We start from the raw sequence: 20,413 nt of genomic DNA on the forward strand, positions 1-20,413 counted from the left end.
CAGTTACTGATGGTGAGGCGGTTTTCTTTTTCCCATTCGGACCTCGACTATATATAAAGCTAAAGATCGCAGCAGACTAAAGTATGACATCGCAGGAAAAAAAGGAAGATGCGGAGTTCATGCGCTTTGCGAATGAGTTTAGGCGAGAGAGACAGAGAAAATAGAGTTTGATGGAAATAGCAGATGGCAGCTCTTCAATTGCAGGGCTTGCTACTTCAGATGAGACGAAGCCTTCATTAGTGTTTCCCAGGAACGCTGCCCTTCTTTAGCGACTTTTTGTAGGCACAAAGCATACTACCAAGTTGGACACGTTCTCGCCGGAAAATGCCTCACTCGAAGTAACCTTGTGGCACTTCAACATGCGGATCACACGCATGAGGAGGAAGGAAAGAGGATGCTGTAATGACAAAGGAACGGTCACGACGGCACGACAACAATGGCACGACGACAACACATGACGACGACGGTATGATGATGAAGCCATGACGTCGATGGAATGACTACGATAACTATACAACGGAGGACTAACAAGGGCAGCACGATGACGGTATGACGACGGCATCGCATTGAAGGAACGACGAAGACGGCAATATATTGACGCCGACTGCATTATGACGCAATAAAGACGAAAGCATGATGACGATCAAATGACGACGGCAGAACGACGACGTCATACTAACTATCACGAAACGATTGCGATTACATGGCGACGAAGGAACGATGCTGACGAAAGCACTGAAATGAGGGCGGAATGACGACGACATAATGGCGAACACGATACGACGATGCATTGAAAACAACAGATAGATGACGAGGACATTATGAAGATGCAATGGCCGTGACGACAGAATGACGAAGGCATCACGACGGAGGAATAACGCTGCTTTCGCAGTCAGCATACAGGGATTATGCAAGCCCGTTTGTTAGTACTTGAATTTGGAGCACACATAAGCTTTGCACATATATCCACGAATGTCTCGGGCGAGAAACGAGAAACGCCAAACCACGAGGAAAAGGCGAAGAAAGCCTCGCTGTTAAAAAAAAAAAAAAGAACATTAGCCATGTATTTGTAGCTGTTTGTAAAGTTAGGCTACTATTTTCACATCTAGAATTCTAGTTGTGCCTTTTGTGAATATTATGGTAAACTCAGTACAGTGTCGCAGTGATCAATATGACCTGTTTCAACATTAAGGATACAAGTAAAAGTTTGTCTCCCAGTGTTACGAAAGTAGAAGCCACAGACGAAATATAAAGTAAACAGTAAATGCAACTTCTCGCTACGACTGTTTAATTAAAATAAGTGCTGCCTCGTGTAAAATTCCATATCTAACCATTCACAAACGTACAATATACTGTCGTTGTGCAATATCATATACACGACGCGAACATCCCACCTTCATATTAGCATTCGGCATTGCCAACAAGTTTGATCGCCTTATTAACAAACAGCACGCACACATTACTGTGTGCAAGGGCACTAAATTAAGCCTTGACGCATACCTAAAACTGTCTCTCTAAGAATATATGGCAAGGTTTAAACATGACATGCCCATTACATTTTAATTGCTTTCGCGTGTAGCCTAAGATCACACTTCGTCACTGCATAAACGGAGCCTTCGGAACCATTTGTGTGCCTTTTGACTGAGAGATAGTTGGAACAACAGAGAAGGTTATGGGCATTTCTAGTACTCAACCAAGTAACACTCCAAGTACTTCAACATGCAGAGTTTTGAATCACGAAAGGAGTAGGCTTGTCCCAGGGCTACGCTTAAGTAACGCATGTCCAAACTTTGAAGCTCCTCAGTGCATTATCAAGGCTTAAATAGGACTAATGCTGTATTCGCTAGCGCAATGAGAAATCATTAGTCAAAAAGCGCGAGAGAAAATGTTTTATTTTATTAACGGAAGAAATTAATATCCTATTTCAGAAATCACAGCCATCGTTATGAGAGAAATTTCTATAGCACAGTCTGTCGGCCTTTCATCACAGCAAAGCTCGTTCGGTCGCAGCGACTGTTATTTCGCTTCTAAAGCTTGTCATCACGTAGTTGTGACACAACTAGTTCCTTCGCACAGACCGAAATATTTTCGTCAGTGAGACTGCGACAAATTGAGGCAAGAATTCTTGTTCTATTTTGGGACATCTTGGTACCCGGTGCCTTCCTCTTGCCTCTGAATAACACATCTTCACATTTACTCTACAATTTCTAGCACTATCACACTAATTTTATCTGCACTATTTATTTGTGATGCCATCTTACTTCATTAAACGGCTATGTAGGGGCGTGTCGATGTAAAATTACGCTACGTTGTGATTTCACGGGTGTGTTCAAAAATAGAAAAAGACCAGCGATTGTTCTCAAGCACTGCAAAAATGCTTTTTGTTTATGTGCTTTTCTATCCGCCAGTATAAGCCCTAAGGTAGCGCCATTTATAACGTGATAACGATGCGAATCGGGCCGAATCACCACGGGAATATGGCAATCCACCCTTCACCGCGGTAATAAAATTGACTAGCGAGGTCTGTAGTACGCATCCTTTTTGTGTCCGAGCGTCCATATTTTGGAAATATTGTTTTCAGTCATGGTAATTAGCTCACACGCCGAAACGATTTTTACTGCGCCTTCTGCCCTCTATATCTTGTGTCGCGCGTAAGGCATCCAGTGGTTACGGAAAAGTGAAGCTAATTTCAACTCAGTGAATATATAACTCGGCGCTGTAGGCAGCGACGCGAATGAGGTGCTAATTGCCCTCTGCGCTAGTTAGAAAACAGCCGGTACTGTGCGCTGGCTACGATTTCCGCTGTTCCCAATAACGCCGAACTAAAAAGCGCAGACGGAGTAAATTACCGGCGTGCCAAATATACATCGGTGCGGCGTCCTCGCATAATCAGCCAGCTTGTTTTGCAGACCTCGAAGAGGCTCAGCGTGGGCGACACGTGCCAGCTGTTTGGCACCCACAGCTCTCTTTCTGCGCAGCGCTTTTCCCACACGTATAGTGCCGTGTCCGGTGCGCAATACCAACACGAATGCCAGCCTACAGAGCGAACTAGACATTGCGCCAGCGGCGCTCAATACAGAGACGTCAAAGCGCCGCGCAACGCGGAAATCGCCACCAAAGTTGGGACGAACCGGAGCTGGCCGTAGCACGCGGAGAAAGAGGCTCTGCAGTAGCGCGACGGAGCGCGAGTAGTGTTGACAACGAGAGACACCCGCCTCGGCGCTCCTCATTACGGCACAGTTCGCGTGCGCGCGCTGCCTAGCGCGCGCAATGTTGGCGCGCCAGTCGGAGCAGAGAGAGCCAGAGCAAACAAGGACTGTCGGCGACGATCAGTGGTGGGAACGTCGTCGTGCCAAGCGGCGTGGTGCCCGATGCCTGTACTACTATACTGCCAGACCGTGTGCAGGAAGCAGAGAGAGAGAGAGCAGGGAAAGAAAGGGAGATGTAAGAGCGTGCGCGAGAGAGAGTACGAGACGGCCGGTGGCCGGCTGTGCCAGCTCCACTTCTTCGCTGGGGAAGCGCGAGCGACGGCGCACAGGCCGAGTGGGCCCTCGGAGCGCGGATGATGAATGGAGCGGACTGGGCCTCCGCTGATGCCGGCTGCCGGAATCGCGCTGCTGCCGGCGCAATCTCTTTTCCTCCTCCCCCCACCGAAGACAATCAGCCGCCACTGGGGCCACCGAGTCGCAGCGGCGGCTGCCGGCCCTTCTTTCTACGAGCGACCGAGTCAGCGTGCGGCAAGCGAGCAAGGCAGAAACGCGCACTGCGCTCCGGTTAGCGCCGGGGTGCTTCTTCCACCAGCGGGACCAGAAATAGCGGGTGGTGGTGGCGACAGCTCCGGGCTGCTGCCTTCCGCGCGCGCCACCCGGCCACCCATCTCGCTCTCCGCTCGATAAAGTGCGCGGCCGCGTCTCGGTGGTTCGGAGGCGCGCGACGGCGGCCAAATGCTCGTTACTGGTTTGTCCCAGATTTCTCTAGAATCGCTGACGCGACTGGCGAGGCTGTGCCCGCCTCGCTGTGTGTGTCTGCGTCGTTGTCTCGCATTTGTTTTGGTTTTCCGCAGCTGTCCCTAAAGCTAGATGATGAATGTAGCGAAGGAGCGGGTTGGTTCTTGAAACAAGAGAAGAACGGAAGCTGCAGAGTGCTACAAGTGTTCAACTCGGTGGGCTTCCTCGTTAGGCGAGAGAGTGAGCAAGAGAGAAAGAAAGGAAAGGCATTGAGGTTAGCCAGGCGCACGTCCGGTTTGCTACCCTGCACTGGGGGAAGGGGACAAAGTAATGAAAAAACTGAGGGAAGGGATACGAAAGAGCATTGGTTGAGCGCACGTGTGCACGTGCGCACCGAGTCTGTGAACGCTCACCGAGAGCAGTCTGAATGAGGTTCTGTAGTAACGCCCTCGTTGTTTTTTGTACCAGCGACGACGACGACCTATATTATAGGTCAGGGCTAATTCTGTGCTTTACATTCATATGTGCCGAAAGCTCGGTCGATCGTGAATTGATATGCTTCGTCGTCCACAGCAATTTTGACGTTTGAACACTAACGTAAAATGAGATTTGAAATCTTTCTTTCAATAGTCAGACGTGGGCAAGAATGTAAAACGTTTTACAAGGAGATAATTTGCCATCAGTGCGCTCAGACATAACCTGTTGTTTCAACAAATTAGTGAGAAGTGACGCAGAGGGTACCAAATGATGTAGTGGAAACCAGTCTAACATTCGTTGTGGGAAACTATGTGGCGGGCTGGCAAATAAACTCCAACACAGAGACGCGTTCGCGCACGTTCCCGCCAACAAGGGCACCCTCTGTAAGATCTCTGTAACTTATCAACGTGCTTTTGCTTCTTTCTCTGAACAATGTCTACAGCTTCACGCAGATATCATGGTGCTACTGTGTTTCTCACTTGAAACCATTGAAACTGCCAGCAACATTACTGAACGTGTCAATCTGGATGTCGGCATAGGTATGTCAGAAAAACTTTGCGTCGTGATATTATTACTTATCTAACTGTAAATTGCAGAAACAACTGTCGTTAGCCTGAGATTATACAGGTGCACATTACAAGTATAGGATACCCTGCACAAAATGCGGGAAACCATTTGCATTACGCTATACCCCTGCCGTGCGCACCCACACTGTGTAGTTCTTAGAAGTGTGTAGTTCCTTCTATCAGGCTGTTGGTGTAGGCGACATGCGAGATTGCGTAAACAGGCTTTCTCACACAACCTGCCCTAGATAAGATGGCTGCGTTCCTGCTAGTGGCACTGTTAAACCTGAAACATGCGTTTCCAAAGCTCGGATGGTGCAAGGGACGACAAGCAGCAAGAATGGTACCAGCTGTCCTCCCTCTTCTTGACAGCCTAATTACGATTCTAACCCGAGGTTCGCCATCGTGGTTAGGCCAAGCTAGGTGGGTGGAAAAGTCTGCTCACGGAATCCCGCATGCTCCCCATTAATAATAATTTCATATTCTGTGTTGCCGATTTTCTTACTGAAGTCATTAGGGATATACATGCAGTCCTCATTTATGGTGTATGAATTGTAAGACAAATGCATGGAGCTAATCGGGGTCCGGCACTTGCAAATGTTTTATTAGGTCTGTTTCTGTATTTCGGAGTCCTTCAATAATTGCGGACTTCATTCGCGATCTTCTGCTGCTGCGGTTCCAGATTTATTTTTATTTTTTTTATTTATTCGTACATGCTGCAGCCATATGGAAAGGACTATTTTAAGAGTGGGCATACACAATGAAAAGAGAGAGTGAGGAATAAAAACAGAGAAAAGCAGGAATTTGTGAATTCGTTGGCCTTAGGCATCGGACGAGAACTATAACAAATATGAAGGAAAATTGTTTTGCTCAAGACTCACTGCTACCAATTGAAGCTAAATAATCTTTCAAATGAAGTGAGCCAATTGCCCCGGCTATGAAGTTCCGACGGTATACTGTTCGAGATAGCAGTACTCATAAGTGTTTGTACGTGGGTAATGAGGAATAAGATTAAGTTTATCAGAAGTGTACGTGCAACTTATGCTTCTACGAAAGTTCTCTATGTTATTTTGATGAATGGCAAGAAGAGTTGAATTATGCTGGGCAACAATATTAATGATTGTATATCACGACGTGTGGAAAGTGAAGTAAAGTTTATGAAGAAAGTGCAGATGACGCAGGAAAAGTATTGTCTGGATTTGTAGATCCTTCGCACTGCTTCATCAGCTGCCAGCGCTTGTTCTGCGTGACTCCTCTTAAAACTACCTTTTATGCGTCAGCATTAGCACATTGAAGCGGGAAAGAGTGTATGTATGTGAAGTGTGGGAATCCGGTCCACGTGGCAGAAGTAAGAGTGGATGATGAATCTAGAGCAACGTGTGTATATATATATATATATATATATATCCAAACCAGCATGCACCAACATTTAAAAATATGCAAATGCCACGTAGCTGGACAGAAACAAGGTAATGTTGTTTGCGGTGGCTTGGCGATACTCAGATTATTTTTTCATTCTGCCTGATTAAATAATTATTCTTAATTAATTAATCAGTTTCTCAAACATTATAATTAGTTGAAAAGTGTCTATGAAAAAAATTGTAGAGCACCATGAAAACTCCCGATACAGCTTTCTATTGCTCAGTACGTGCTACTGAGTTTTTCTGAGCGGGAACGAAGCCCGCGAAGCACCCGTTGCCTCGAGCGGCCAGTCGCGTGGTAATTTTGTGCGCATTTGCGAGTTTCTTTAACACTTGGAAAGACACCTTTATGTAACACATATTGAGCAACAGAAAGCTGTATCGGGAGTTTTTCTTGTTGCTCTACAATTTTCTCATCGACGCTTTTCGTCTAATTATAATATCTGAGAAAGTGATTATTGAAGTAAGACTGATTACGTTTTAGGCGGAATGAAAATAGTCTCAGTATCTCCAAGGGACGGAAAATATTATTACCCTGGTGTTATTAATCTACCTTACATCTTAATATCTATTTAAATATTGGCGTATGATAGTTGGGACAGACTATACAGTGCGACTGACGTTGGTCTGCTCCGGACCACGGTTAGTTGTACTTCGACTTCGAAGAGGCAGGGCGTGTTTCTAGTGAGCTCCTGAGCAACACTTAGCGTTGTGGTGAACACAGTTCAAATCATTCATCCGGGGCCTCAAAGAGGTTCAACGTAATGCTTGTAAACGCATTTCTCTCGCATTTCCCACTAAATCGTCCCTGAGTTGGTTTTTTTTTTTTTATCTCTTATCGCGGCGCTGGCTTTCATCAGCGGCACAATTGTCTGATGTCCTGCTGTGTTCGGTACCTGTTTACAAAAACGCAGAACAATGTAAAACCTTGCTTACAGGCAGTATTGAGAACTGAAGGACCCAGTTGTAAGTGGAAGCTTGGCATACTGACTCTTTGTGCTAACGAACTCGGCTCTTCTTCGTGGAGAGTACTGCCATCTGCACCCTAGTAAATCACTCGCTTGAGTGTCGATCATCAAATCAGTAATTCTCAGATGCACGCTCAGATAGCTAGGCTGTGAACTACTTCTCCTGTTATTGACAAAGAGCTGCTTCTCAAAGAGCGGAAATCATGGGTATAGCTCCCATCGGTGGCAAGTTTTTTTTCTTTTTTGTTCGTTCACTTTCATTTCTTATTAGCATGTAATTTCTATATTACAATAAAAACGAAGGATTATTTACCCTATATTTTTTAATCTACATTGTCTGTTGGCTGCAGTTGGTTGAGTATAACAAAAAAGCAAGCACCATTGGTTCCCATTCTTCTTGTTCAATGCGGCTTTGACGCGTGAACACGATTGATCCTCTGCGAAACTCTCGTAGTTAACACGTAGTTAATGGCAATGACAGGCAGACAAGCTTTGACAGTCCTGTGTAATTATCAGAAGCAGCACCATAATAATTATTAGCGCTGAATAACGCTATATAACAAAGGCCTTTGACAGAGTGAATTTGTCATTATCCTGAACTTAAATATTCAGTCCCTCTGAAACATCAAGTGCGTTTGCACTTTTGGCATTCATCTAACCAACTACTTATTATCCTCCCCCTAACCATTACGTGACGAGACCAACTCCACTTCTTTAACGTTTTCATTAGACCACACTCTACTCTCACTAATCCATAATTCTGTATCTCCATCTTTCGGAATGATGCCTTAACATGTCCTTGCATTGACAGTTTGGCCGTTCTTAGCTTGCTTTCGGCGTTTTTTGTTCACTTCCAAGTGTCCGCTGTATAGGCTAGGTACTTGTCCGTGAACCGTTACGCATAGAAGTTGCGTTCTATTACGCTCTTTGCCTTTTTATTTTCCAACCAGCAATTTTTTGCCTTCAAGAAATGATTTAAAAAGCGTTCATGTTACAAATATCCAATGTCACTCTGTAAAATATGAGTCTTCGAACACTTGCGCAAATACCAACAGAAGAACACTTTCCAAAGTTTACAAACACACTCTGCCAGTATACGGAACACATCAAACTCGGATTGGATCCTTCGGTGAAGGATCATAACAACGGCAATAAACTTCTTATGGTGCCGGTCGTGTTTACTTCTAGCGTGAGCGAAAGTTGTCAACCCCCCGAACCAGTGAAATTTCAATACAGTTTTTGTCCTTGAATACGCAGACTTAAGGGCATTCTTCGGAACATGCCGTCTATTTCCAGTTGTAATGACACTACCCTCTACGCAATTGCCTTTGTGTATTTAGTCCCCACATTAAGTGCGGATGAAGTGCATAATTTGTCGATTCAATTTGATGGAGTGGAGCGCTTACTATATGTATAAGGGTTATGTTGTAGTTTCTCTGTGCTTATCAAGCTTTTTCGCCGATGCTTTACAGGTAATGGTCGCAAATATATTATTTCAGGGAATCACTTCAAGGGAATGAGCAGCCTTCCTTCTTTTTTGAGAAAGAATCAGACAGGAGTATAACGCAGCATGTTGACTTGAATGTCTATTTTAAGTTTGATAGCGTTAATTTGAAGATATGTTGTTGAGCGTCTTCTCATTTTTTCTCATACCTGTTCAAGTTCTTTTACTTTGCCTCTTACAGTTTTTCTGAGGTAAGTCTCACAGAACAGCTATAGTGGAGTGCCACGCTATTACATTAAAGAACAGCTACATAACTTATTTGTCCCATGATGAGACGTAGACCCAGTTGCTTATATCATAGATACCCGTCCTGTTTATTTCCTTGTGCTTGTCGTGGCTTGCGCTGCCGCACACATAATGGGTGGCTAATGTTTATGACCATGGATGAGTAAGATGCATAAGTATGCAGGTAATAAAAAGTACCTGCATAGTATACAGGTATGATCTATTACGTTTAAATCATGCATTTCTTATTCGTTTGGCACCATAAGAAGCTTATTGCGGCTGTTACGATCCTTCACTGCAGCTCCCAAGCCGAGTTTGAAGTGTTCAGCACAGGGGCCGACGGAGCTTGTACACATTGCAATGTGTTCATCTACTGGTGTTTGCGCAAATGTTTGAAGTATTTTATTGGACGGAGTCTCACCGGAGGTTTAAAACACGACCGCTCTTTCAAATATTTTTCGATTACAAAACAGATTTGTTATAACGGAATCTTACATTTATAGGGGTACGAACACGAACATTGCGCCTAGAATTACTTTTTGCATGATCTCCAAGGACTATACCGCCTGTTTAAACCATGCCCAGTAAAATTTGCGTATAGCTCCGAGATAAGTAATTTCATATTCAGTGGTGCTACATCTTATTTTATTTATTTATTTATTTATTTATTTATTTATTTATTTATTTATTTATTTATTTATTAGTGTGGCGCGTTAAAACAATTTCGTGAAATGAGAGCTAGGCTATAATGCACACTTTTCTTTCTTTGCGGACAATATGATGTGACATTGGACTAGCATTACATGTGGAGTGTCCATCTCACAGCTTTGGGATTCTTGGTTTGAACCAAACTAATCAAGCATTCAATCGGATATCACGTAATAGCATGTTACAGAGACAGTGGGATCACAAGTTCATAGCTGACTGGCACAGTGTAAACACCACAAACCTCATATGAAGTACTACACGTAGTCAGCGTCACACGCGCCAACGTTCACAACGTCCCGGTTCTTATGAAAGCGAACAGACAGTCTAGTCCTCTCGATTTATCTAGCAAATGTGATAAAAAAAAACACTCGTTCATGCCGGCCAGCCTGAGATAGAGAAGTTCAATTTAGTGCATCTCTCTGCCAGGGCAGGATGTGAAAGCCATTTTCTCTAGAAATCCTCGACGGACGTATTTATGATATACTCGGTGTGCGAAGAGATATACGAGTATAAACGCTTGAGCCAGTGTTTGGCATAGATGTTGTTGCATTTGAGGTGCAACAAAAAGGGAGTAATGGGGCAGCTGCAGTACGTTTGATTTTGAGAGCGGCCAGTTACGAGAGGAAAGAGCGAGTGGTACTTTGTTTTCTTTTGCTCAACGTTCGTGCTAGTTTTGCAACTTTTTCACATCTGCTCTCTTTGTTTCCTTCTTCTTTACAGATAAATCCACACAAGTAAGGAGACGAGACCATTGAGAAGAAGGCGTCGTCTTCGTTGACTTTGCGCTGAAATGGACTCCCTCTGAGCGAATCTGTTTTCGCTCCTTACAGTATTTCCTCCTGACAGTCACTACGGCGAAACCCTACAGTTGAACGTCGCGCAGTCCAATGACAAGTGAAAAACTCCCACTCTCTACAGCATAGTGGATGGAGCCGAAGAAACAGAAATGGCGTTGCGAAAAGTGTACTCGCCATGCCTCGAAAGAAAAACCGACTGTGGCTTGAAAAGATATCAGCTGCCGACTCGTGGCTGATATATGCAGCGAGCACCCCGAAAAAATCCGCAGGCATTGCTACACCGAGCAGAATTTAGGAGGAGATATATCGGAAGGGCCAATCGGTTTCTCTAAGACATGTCGACTCCCACGTCGTTTTGGCTTCGTAAGTTCAAAACCGCGTTATAGTGCGTGCGAAAAGTTCACTGAGACTCAGTGTTGGACGAGTCTCAACAAATGTCCCTGCCCTGAAAGGTTCTCGAAGCTCATCCGTTGTGACTGCCGGACAGTGCGTACGCCTAAGGCTCTCGCCGCTTATACCGACCGCTGGCGAAACTCTGCGAAGACAGTGAATGACGCTCGTTCTGCTTGGAACTCGAATGCGAGACAGTGATGTGCTTTGAACCGGAGTGAGCCGACTGTGGTCTGCACGATGGAGAGCAACGACAAGGCCCGCTTTCTTCTGCTACTACTCGCCTCGCTCGCCGCCAGCTCGTGTGAGTACCTGACGTTTGTCGTAAGAACGTCTTTCGTTCGCTCGCACGTTTCCGTGAAGTTCCGAGGTCTCGCAGCAGTGGCGATTGGTAGCCTGTCGCATTTTGTTTTCGCGAGATCACAAGTGCGCCGCGGAATTCAGTCACTTTCGCAAACAAAAAAGAAAATTGCAAGACGAATGATGCTTTCAACTAAAAGCAGTGCTGTATTTCTATACTGTGGTAAATGCGATGGTCAAAACAGTGCTGTCACATATTTAACCTTCGGATCTAACGTAAGCCTACCATTGTCGTGCGTTCCACAAGGGAGTTCTAGAGCCTATGCGGCCACTTGTATGCGAGAAGAAGGGACATTCTAGAAACCGATCTTGTGATGAAGCTGCATATGCTTTGTTTAAACCATTATGTCATTAGTAAAAAAGTCACCTGTCATTGAATGTAACTTTTGTTTCACTCACCTAAAGTAAAGTCTTTAGCACCTTTATCTTATTGTGCCCAGAAAATGTAGGTTGTAGCATCGGATCACGATGTCCTTCCATGACTCCTGCTTGCTGTACGTAACTCAAAGAACAAACATCAAGATATACACATGACAGCACAGTTATAGTGACAAAACTGTAGGCGGAATTATTCTCCAAGCTTTCTGGCCAAAAAAGAAAGAAAGAAAGAAAGAAAGAAAGAAAGAAAGAAAGAAAGAAAGAAGGGGGAAAAAGGAATACTTCGGGTGAGGGATCTAACTTCTCCCATCACAAGACACGTTCGGTCAAGAAACTGAGTCAAAGTATTTAGTTTCAGGCTTTTGGGGGAACCTTACCTTGTCGAGGATTAAGTGACACCAGCGTGCAAAACCAAGAAGCGTTTCTGAGGTGTGCATCAAAAAAAGAAAACAAAAACATTTTCTCGAGCTTTCTCGGTTCCTATCTTCTTGTTAAGCAAATGCTGCCTCGATCCCCGTACCACTCAGTCACATCGCATAGTTTAACAAGACTATTCCCTCATGCTTACGTTTTTTTTTTAATATAAACCCTGTCTTTCCCTGTCCAACCTTGTCTCCCAACCTGTCTTCTAGCCTATATCCTCCTCCGCTTGAACTGCGTATGGCGCAACGTACGAGCTTACACTGCCACACGTTTGCCTAATAACCTAGTGGATTAGCGTAGCGTCTTCTGAAACGACGACTCGCATTGGAATCGGTGTTTCCGCTCGCAGCGGTAAGCAAACTAACATGCAAACAAAGTAACGCCATCTGAACTACTGAAGTAGATAAGAGCGAGCGGTGACGGAAAAGTAGGCGGCGGGTTGCATTCTCGCATTCTCTAAAAACGGCATTTTCGCGCTTTATATACTTCTTTGTCGCCGGTGGCGAAATCCCGCTGAGGCGCCTCCAACGCGGTGAAGACTGCGACGGCCACGAATTTCGCTCACTAGGCTCATGTTAGTGGCTGCGCGTCTAATTGCAACGTATACACTTACGCCTACTGCGCAGAGGTAAGGGTGGCATTCTGGGAACGCCATGCGTTCTCATTTACGTTTGTCTTTTACTCGCATCGCCTGGCACTCGACAAAAATAAAAAGTAAAAGGCTGTCTCCCGCCCTCTCTTTCACCTCCTTTCGCCAAGGATTACAGCGCCGACACCGAGAGACGCGCAGTGGAAATCAACCGTAATGGCGCTCTATCTCAGGGGTTCCTTGGGAAGTTTTTTGGAATGCGCAAAACGCTCGACAAGCCACGCACGCGAGGAAATATTTCCTTGCTGCGCTGCTTCAGGCGCGTCTCGCCGTCTCCTATGCGCTGGGTGGAAACGCGCTGGGGATGTGTTTGCTGAGCCGCTCTGCCATCAACCGCTGCCGCGATGTCAGCCGAGGAACTCTGAGAAACGACCGCCGCCGCAGGCTCTGATGCGAACGCTCTGAAACCTGAGAAAATGGTGTGTGCGCTCGCATGTGTTCTTGTCAGGTTTCTCCGCGCATTAGCGCGTCCGCCTCCCGGTCAAGCCGCTACCTTCCTAACTTTTGTACCAGACGAAGGCAACACATTAAGGGTCACGTGGAACGGAAGGAAAGGGTTCTGCGTAACCTAACCGTAACCGCAAGCTTGCGTGTAAGGCGTACATACATCAGGTTGTCGTAGACAACACAAGGCTGACGATGAACGTGCTGAGGGTGCGAAACCCGATGGCAGGGAAGCGCAATGAGTGTTGACGACAACTTGACTTGGGCGGGTTGGTTCGTCTTGAACGCATGCAACAGCGCTAGTCCTGTTGCGTACGTTTTTTGTCCTCGTTACACCGTGCTGCTCGAATATATATTCAGTGTTGACGACTTTGGAGAATCACGCCTATGGGGGTCGTTCTGGCAGACACGCAGGATGATTCAAATCCACGCGAGAAATGGGGCGAATATACTTTCTCAGCGTGCCGGTAGTACTGTAAGTAGGGATCAGATGGTCTCCAGCCATTATAACTGTTCAAGCTGTTGAGGAGCTCACACGGAAGGCTGAGACAAACACGGAGCGCCTGTGCTTTCATGTTTGAAATGCTCAGATATTTACCTTGCAGGTTTTAAAGTTCACTGGAGTGCTGTAGCGCAGAAATCCGTTCAAAAGCTCTTGGTACAACTGTAGCACGATGCCCATTAATGATTCCCACGTTTAACCAGCGTTGAATTTTTTAAGACTTGAATAATAGATGTGAGCTTCTCCTTCAAGTGGGAGACATTAAGGCTCCAGGATGGGTGCCAGTCAAGAATGATGCCGAAAAACCAATGAGCTCTGTTGTAGAAGGTAGAGTGGCCATTGATGCGCACAGGATAACGAGTCATGATTTTTTTTTTTTCATGCCTGTGACTAACGCACATTCTCACGTCAAGACGATTAGGCCTCGTGTGAAAGTAGCCAGAGGTCTGTATTGCTGCCTTATTTAGGCGTCCAGGAATCTGCTGGCGACGCAGTGCTGAAGCCCACATACAGATGTCATCGGCGTAGATCGGGACACTGACTGTTTCGGGTGGGGAGACAGCCAGCCCGAGAAATGCTTAGAATAATAGGGCTTAAAACACCGCACTTCGTGTAAAGTGGCTTCAGATCCATCAAAATACAGCACGTATAGAATATCCTGACTGCAAACTTTATCGTAGGCACGATTCACGTCAAGGAAGGTCACTACTGATAATCACTTGGCAGGTATTCGCTGCTCACACTAGATGACGTTATCAATCGAGGAACGGCCACGTTGGAAACCTACCAGAGAGTCAGGGCAAAATTTTCATTGTTCAATGTATCATTCGAGCCGCATGAGGATAACTCGTTCACTGAGGTTTCCGACATTGCTGGCCAGTTCTATTCATGATTTGACGCCAGTTCCAGCAGGGAGACTTCTGGTTGTAGCGACGAGACGAGATGGCTGTGCTTCCATTCTCGAGTACATGATCTAATAAAATAGTCTAGCAGTGCTCGTTGGGCTTCTTCGCCTAGGCGGCTCAAAGCAGTGTAAGCTATCCCACCGTGCCCTGGTGAAAACGGACGCCTACAGGGCGCCATAGTAGCTTCTAGCTCTTCCATAAAGAATGCAGCATCCTTACTAGTGCCTCGTGCGCCAATAATGTCGCATAAAACTATGTCGGCAATTAAAACTCTCCCGCGAGTGATTTTCGCACAAAATTCATCTGCAGCGTCTACCTCGCGGTTGCTTTGAGCGAGGGCAAGGGGGCCGAAAGGCTGTTGTGGCTGGCAATACGCGCGAAGACTCCGCAGGGTTCACCATGACTTTCAAGATGAACCAGTAACGTGGTCACTACCTTGATGATTTCTATCTGTTATTCGAGTGAGTAGGCCGGGCCCAATTGTGAGCAGCTGACATTTGTTTTGCAACTTGCACAAGGGCGTCATTAGGTTAACAGATTCGCCGTAATTGATACTTCCTAAACCTGCTTTTTAGACCTTAGCTTTTTCAGGAATCTTCTGCGTTCCAAGAAAGGGAGAGAGCACTGAGTACGTGTAGGAGGGACACCATACACCTCTTTCTATTCCACTTCACCCCACCCCCAGTGTAGGGTAGCAAACCGGATGCTGTTCTGGTTGACCTCCCTTACCTATCCCTGCTTTCTCTCTCTATCTCTATCTGCGTTCCAACGAAAAGCACATACTCATCTCCACCGCCACAACAGAGAAGAAAAAAAAACGGCTGTAGTACGCGTTCTCCTGTCAAGATGTTATCCCAGTTGTTGTGATGCCAACGTTTGCTCCGCGACATTGAAAGCCGTGTCGTATCTAGACATCACACCAAAATTATTCCCGCGGGTTGGACGGGACCTCCCTCCGGTAGACGCGACCGCCGATATTTTACGGCCGGAGCCAATACGTAGGGCGTAGAGAGTGGCCCCGAAACAAGCGCGCAGGGACAGTGTAACAGCACGCGCTCGGAGGCATCTAACGAGGAATAAAAAAAGAAGAAAAGAAAAACAGAGCATTGTTTCCGGGGCGCTGCCTTCGGTTGGTCAGGGCTCCCGCCAGGCTGTGAGGAAGCAGCGCCACCGCACTCGCGCGAGCCAAGCGGAGAGAAAGGCGAACGCCGACGTGCCAAGGCCTCGCGACGGCGAGGCGAGAGTGGGGGAATGCAAGTCGTGTGCCCCGCCGACGAAAGGGCACTTGCAGCAGTGGGCGGCTGTGGGTGGCAGTTTTGGGGTGGCGGAGCGCCCTGCAAAGCAGTGTGTCCCGGCATCTGTTCCTGACGTTCCTCTCCACGGGACCGAGGGTTCGGCCCCTGTCATGTCCCCTCTCTTCCCTCCGCTCCTCCCCAGGCGCTTCCCCCGGCGGGACGTGCTCTGCAGTCCGGGCCATTGTTTTGCGTCCCGGCGAAATCCACCTCCGCGCCCCCCTCTTCACCAGCCCGCCACCGAGGCCTCCAACAAACGCCATGCGTCGCCGCCCGCCGCATTGTTTGCGGGCGGCCGTCGATGGCCCCTGCTGGTGCGCTAGTTTCCTCTCGCATTCTGGGTTAAAGCTTCGAGCTCAAAAACGCTGACTCCGCGACGCGCGCGGTGCTCTCGACGCCGTTGAGCTCTGCGTTTGGCGCCGACCAGCGTCACGGAGACGTGGCCCTAGAGAGAAGAGCGCCCCGGCCTGTCTGTGGCTGTCTTTCTCTTTTGTTTTCTTTTCTTTTTTTGCTTTTTGTTTTCTTTTCCGGCGCGCTGTGCTCCATTCCCATTCTTCTGGAGGACTTCGCTCTGCGAAGGACATCCTGAGAGGCAGTGGGAATATACTGTCAGGAGGTTCGCCAACTGATGAGCTGGCCGTTTTCGAGGGACGCAAACACACCGTCAGTGCATTTTATATAAACGAGCTAATTCTCACTAAAGCCATGGTCAGCAGCGCAATAATGCGCAGTTATGCAAGTTCACAAAAAGAAAAAGAGAAAAGCAAGCACGCCGGTCATAGTAAAATATTTTTAAAGCTTGAAGGTCCGGTTGCTGCACAGACGATTTGTTTGGAATTGTGATCGGGGCTATGCAGGTGGGGACGGAGTACCTGCTTGGTTTGCAATTTGTTTTGCCGTGTTCTGCTACCGCGCTCTGTTTTCTCCTTTGTTATCATTTCCCATCCACCACAATTTTGCCAGAACCTCCAATTCGCTTGTATTTCTTTGACGGAGAGCAACAATACAACGTGTGGCCCAACTCACAACCTACTGAATCGTTTGGATTTATGAAACATAGCCGAATGCGTCGGAGCTTTTCGGCAATTGAGACACTTAAGAGAAGGGGATTGGTTACCACTATTGGTTACCACTCGTGCCGCTAACGCAAGCACGAGTGGTAACGCGAAAGGTTGTTTCAATAGCCTAATCAAACGCTCTCCTCGTTTATAGGAGGTGGCTCTCACCTGCTTTCAGAATGAATAGCATTACCTATAGCAACATGTCTTCCTTATATAATTGGCTGAAGAAAGGCGAGGAGTGCGCAGAAAAGGAGAGAGATTCGGCGGGGCCGAGCTATCGCAGTGGAAATAGATAACCGAATGAGGAGGTCAGTGCCAGCGTCGGCGATTGCCATGCTTGCCCTCGCTTAGCTTGCGGTGGCAAGTCGACGATTTCCCTAGCAAGCAACAAGGTGTTGAAAATGCTGCCAAAATGGATGTTCAGTGAAGAATATTTGGCAGAGCGACGTCGTATACGTGGCTAAAGGTGTCGGCAACGTCATACCGCCATGCAAAATTTTTATTATACGCAAAGAGGCCAATTCTCGCCAGCAGCTACGAGTAGGCAGCGCCAGAGCGTTCCGTGGACAGCCAATTTTTTATTCCTTTTGAAACTGGACCACGCTCAGGCTATTAAAAATAAAAAGTTCAGTTTTTTTTCGGCATACTGATGTACAATTTTTTTTAATGGAGACCCGTAGCTTTGGCGTGGTGAGTTTGTGCGGTTTACTAACGTCGCATGACAGACAGGCGAACTAGGCGTGGCCCAAAAACATTTTCACCAATCGCGGTAAGCTAATGGTGAAAAAGGCATAGAATGGAAATGCTTTTCTTTTGTTCGGCCTTATCATGAATAATTAATGTGTACACGTCATCTGAGATGGAGAGTTTTCGCAGTTTTCGTGAGGTCTTGTGGGAGACAGACCTAGTAGGCGTGGCCCCAGAAATGTTTGACCAATGGCGGAGGGCTAACGAAGGAAATGGAATAGAAACACATTGGAATAGTTTTATGTTACAGCGCGCCAGGTGTACGTGTATGTGAGCCCGAGTCGTTTAGATAATGTTAATTTGTTTAGTTTCTTAATTCTGATATTGGCACTGGTAACGCAAACATCAAGCGAGAGGCAACAAGCAGGAAAATCAGACAAATCCGTGTACTAACCATCATTACCATGGGGTCTGAACGATCGTATAGCACCGGAGTCCCTTTTAGTAATTATTGTAGCAAACTCTATGACATCAGTGGTACGTCTCGACTACCCATGTTCTTCCTTGACAAGCGCCAGGTCGGTGCTCTTGTGCCTGGGGGTTAGCGTCACGTTAGGGTAGAGGGATTGTTACTATTGGTCGAATGACGAAGACAGCGAAGAAGTGGCCCAGAGGCAAGTTTTACCAGTGGCAGCACACATCACGGTGGCAAACATTCGCATGCGTTCAATTATGAAAGCCTTGCCAGACCCAGTGCCGACTGCTTCTCCAGATTATAAGCACCTGGTATTTCTCTGGCGTAGCGAATGCTGCAACACAAGGATGCTTGAGGTTTCCCTCGCAAAATTACCATGACCGCATTCCCTCACTGAACATTTACTTACACGAAACAGGTTTGGTGCCCTCCGCTCTCTGCTGCCTTTGTAGTGAGAAAGGAAGAATTCAACACTTCTTCTATCTTGTCGCCGCTTTACTGTGACCATAAAACCAAGATTGAAACTACCTCTACGAACACATGGCATAAGGATAATAGGACATGCTATCCTTTCGTTTGGGGCCTCCACATTGGGATTCAGCAGCAGGGGCGTTTGCTCCTACGTCCAAAAATTTATTATGGAATGCAGCCGAATGCTGCGTTAAAATTCTATCTTTCTTTTTTTTGTTCTTTGCGTACTTTTAGGTTAGTGGTTATGCATTCGATCTGCTATTAGTAACTTTATTTTAACAGATAAATTTACATTATGCAGCGATAGGTCCATAGATATACTAAAATTCATTCTGCATTATAAATTGTACTGACCCATACACTTCTTGTCCAATCGCTCAGAATGGTTTGGAGCCACATGCGGGATAGGAAACATCAGCAAAAACAATGCAGAGCTCAGTGTTATCTCCGGTTTTATTCAATATTTTACGGAGCTCCATTCCATCCGAAAAGGACGTGTACACTTACGTGTATGCGTATGACATTGCATCCTTCTCATCGGCAAAGGATATTCAAACACTTTACGAAAGCATGCAACGGTATTTATCAGTTCTAGAAGCTTGGCTAAATTCCATTCGTCTGGCTCTAAATTTGAACAAGTGCTCATTGCTCGTATTTCGTCTGAAGGACCCAGTACATATATCTCTGTCGTATCAGCTCAATTTCATCCCACAAGTAGATGCTGTTAAGTATCTTGGTGTTATATACGACAGTTCTCTTTTATGGCGTGCGCACATAGATTATACTGCAGCTAAGGGCATTCGAGTGGAGGGGTTGGTTGCGTAGACTGAGCAACAGTTGATCAGGGATGCGTAGGGCCACCTTGTTATCAATCTACCGTGCGTTTGTGCGCCCTGTCCTGGAATTCGGCTGTGCACTATACTTTGGGGCACCTGCAAGTAAGCTTCGCCCTCTTGTTCTTCCAGAAAAGCAGGCATTAAGGCTATGTTTAGAGCTGCCTATATTTGTAGCAAATAGTATTTTGTATGTAGAAGCAAGAATTCCTTCTCTTATAAGTCGGTTTCGTGTGCTCGCGGTACAAACATTTTTAAGGGCGCACAAATTACCAATAACACGTTACCAAACGGTGTTCATTTCTCCACCTGGCGCGTTTTTCGATGCACATGGGTCTCGATTCCACACTCCTAAAGTTAATTCTGCACAAACTCCTCTCGATGCGTCGATTGTTAGGATCAGAGAGGTAAATACCATTTTTGACGGGGAAAATTTTGTTAACATACATTTTGACGATATTTTCCCAAGCAACGCAAGACACCTACCTTACCGAATTTTAAGTGAAATTTTACAGAATTATTTAATAAAATCACAAACAAATGTACTCATGGCGACTGATGCCACGCAGAACCAAGAAAAATGTGGTATTGGTATAGGATAGGATAGGAATACATTTTATTTGTCCAATGGTTATTGCTGGCATTCGTATATTCAGCCCTATTCTCGATTCGTCATTTTCCCTGCGGATTCCAGACTTTGTACCAATATTTCTTGCCGAATTTTTAGTAGTAGTAGTGACCCTTCGTAAATTAAGCCGAACAATAGTAACAGTGATTACATAATCTGATTCTTTGTCTTTGTGTACTTCACTCACAGCACCTAATGAATCTGGGTTTCTGCGAGTGTTTGAGTTATTAGTACCTCCCCCCCCCCCCCCCCAACACTTAACTAATATCCATTTAGTTTGGGTACCTGGGCATACAGGCCTAGTA

General features: G+C 46.2%; 1 protein-coding gene across 1 annotated transcript in view; it reads left to right on the forward strand.

The window, feature by feature from the left end:
• LOC126536904 (cell adhesion molecule Dscam1-like) overlaps nt 1-20,413 on the forward strand; it is a 333,560-nt gene that overhangs the window by 24,502 nt on the left and 288,645 nt on the right. Inside the window, exon 2 of the mRNA XM_050183951.2 lies at nt 10,534-11,304. Coding sequence (XP_050039908.1) covers nt 11,241-11,304 — 64 coding nt within the window. The 5' untranslated portion in view covers nt 10,534-11,240. The remainder of the gene's footprint in view (nt 1-10,533; nt 11,305-20,413) is intronic.

This window comes from Dermacentor andersoni, chromosome 4, assembly GCF_023375885.2.
Source record: "Dermacentor andersoni chromosome 4, qqDerAnde1_hic_scaffold, whole genome shotgun sequence".
Taxonomy (NCBI): domain Eukaryota; kingdom Metazoa; phylum Arthropoda; class Arachnida; order Ixodida; family Ixodidae; genus Dermacentor; species Dermacentor andersoni.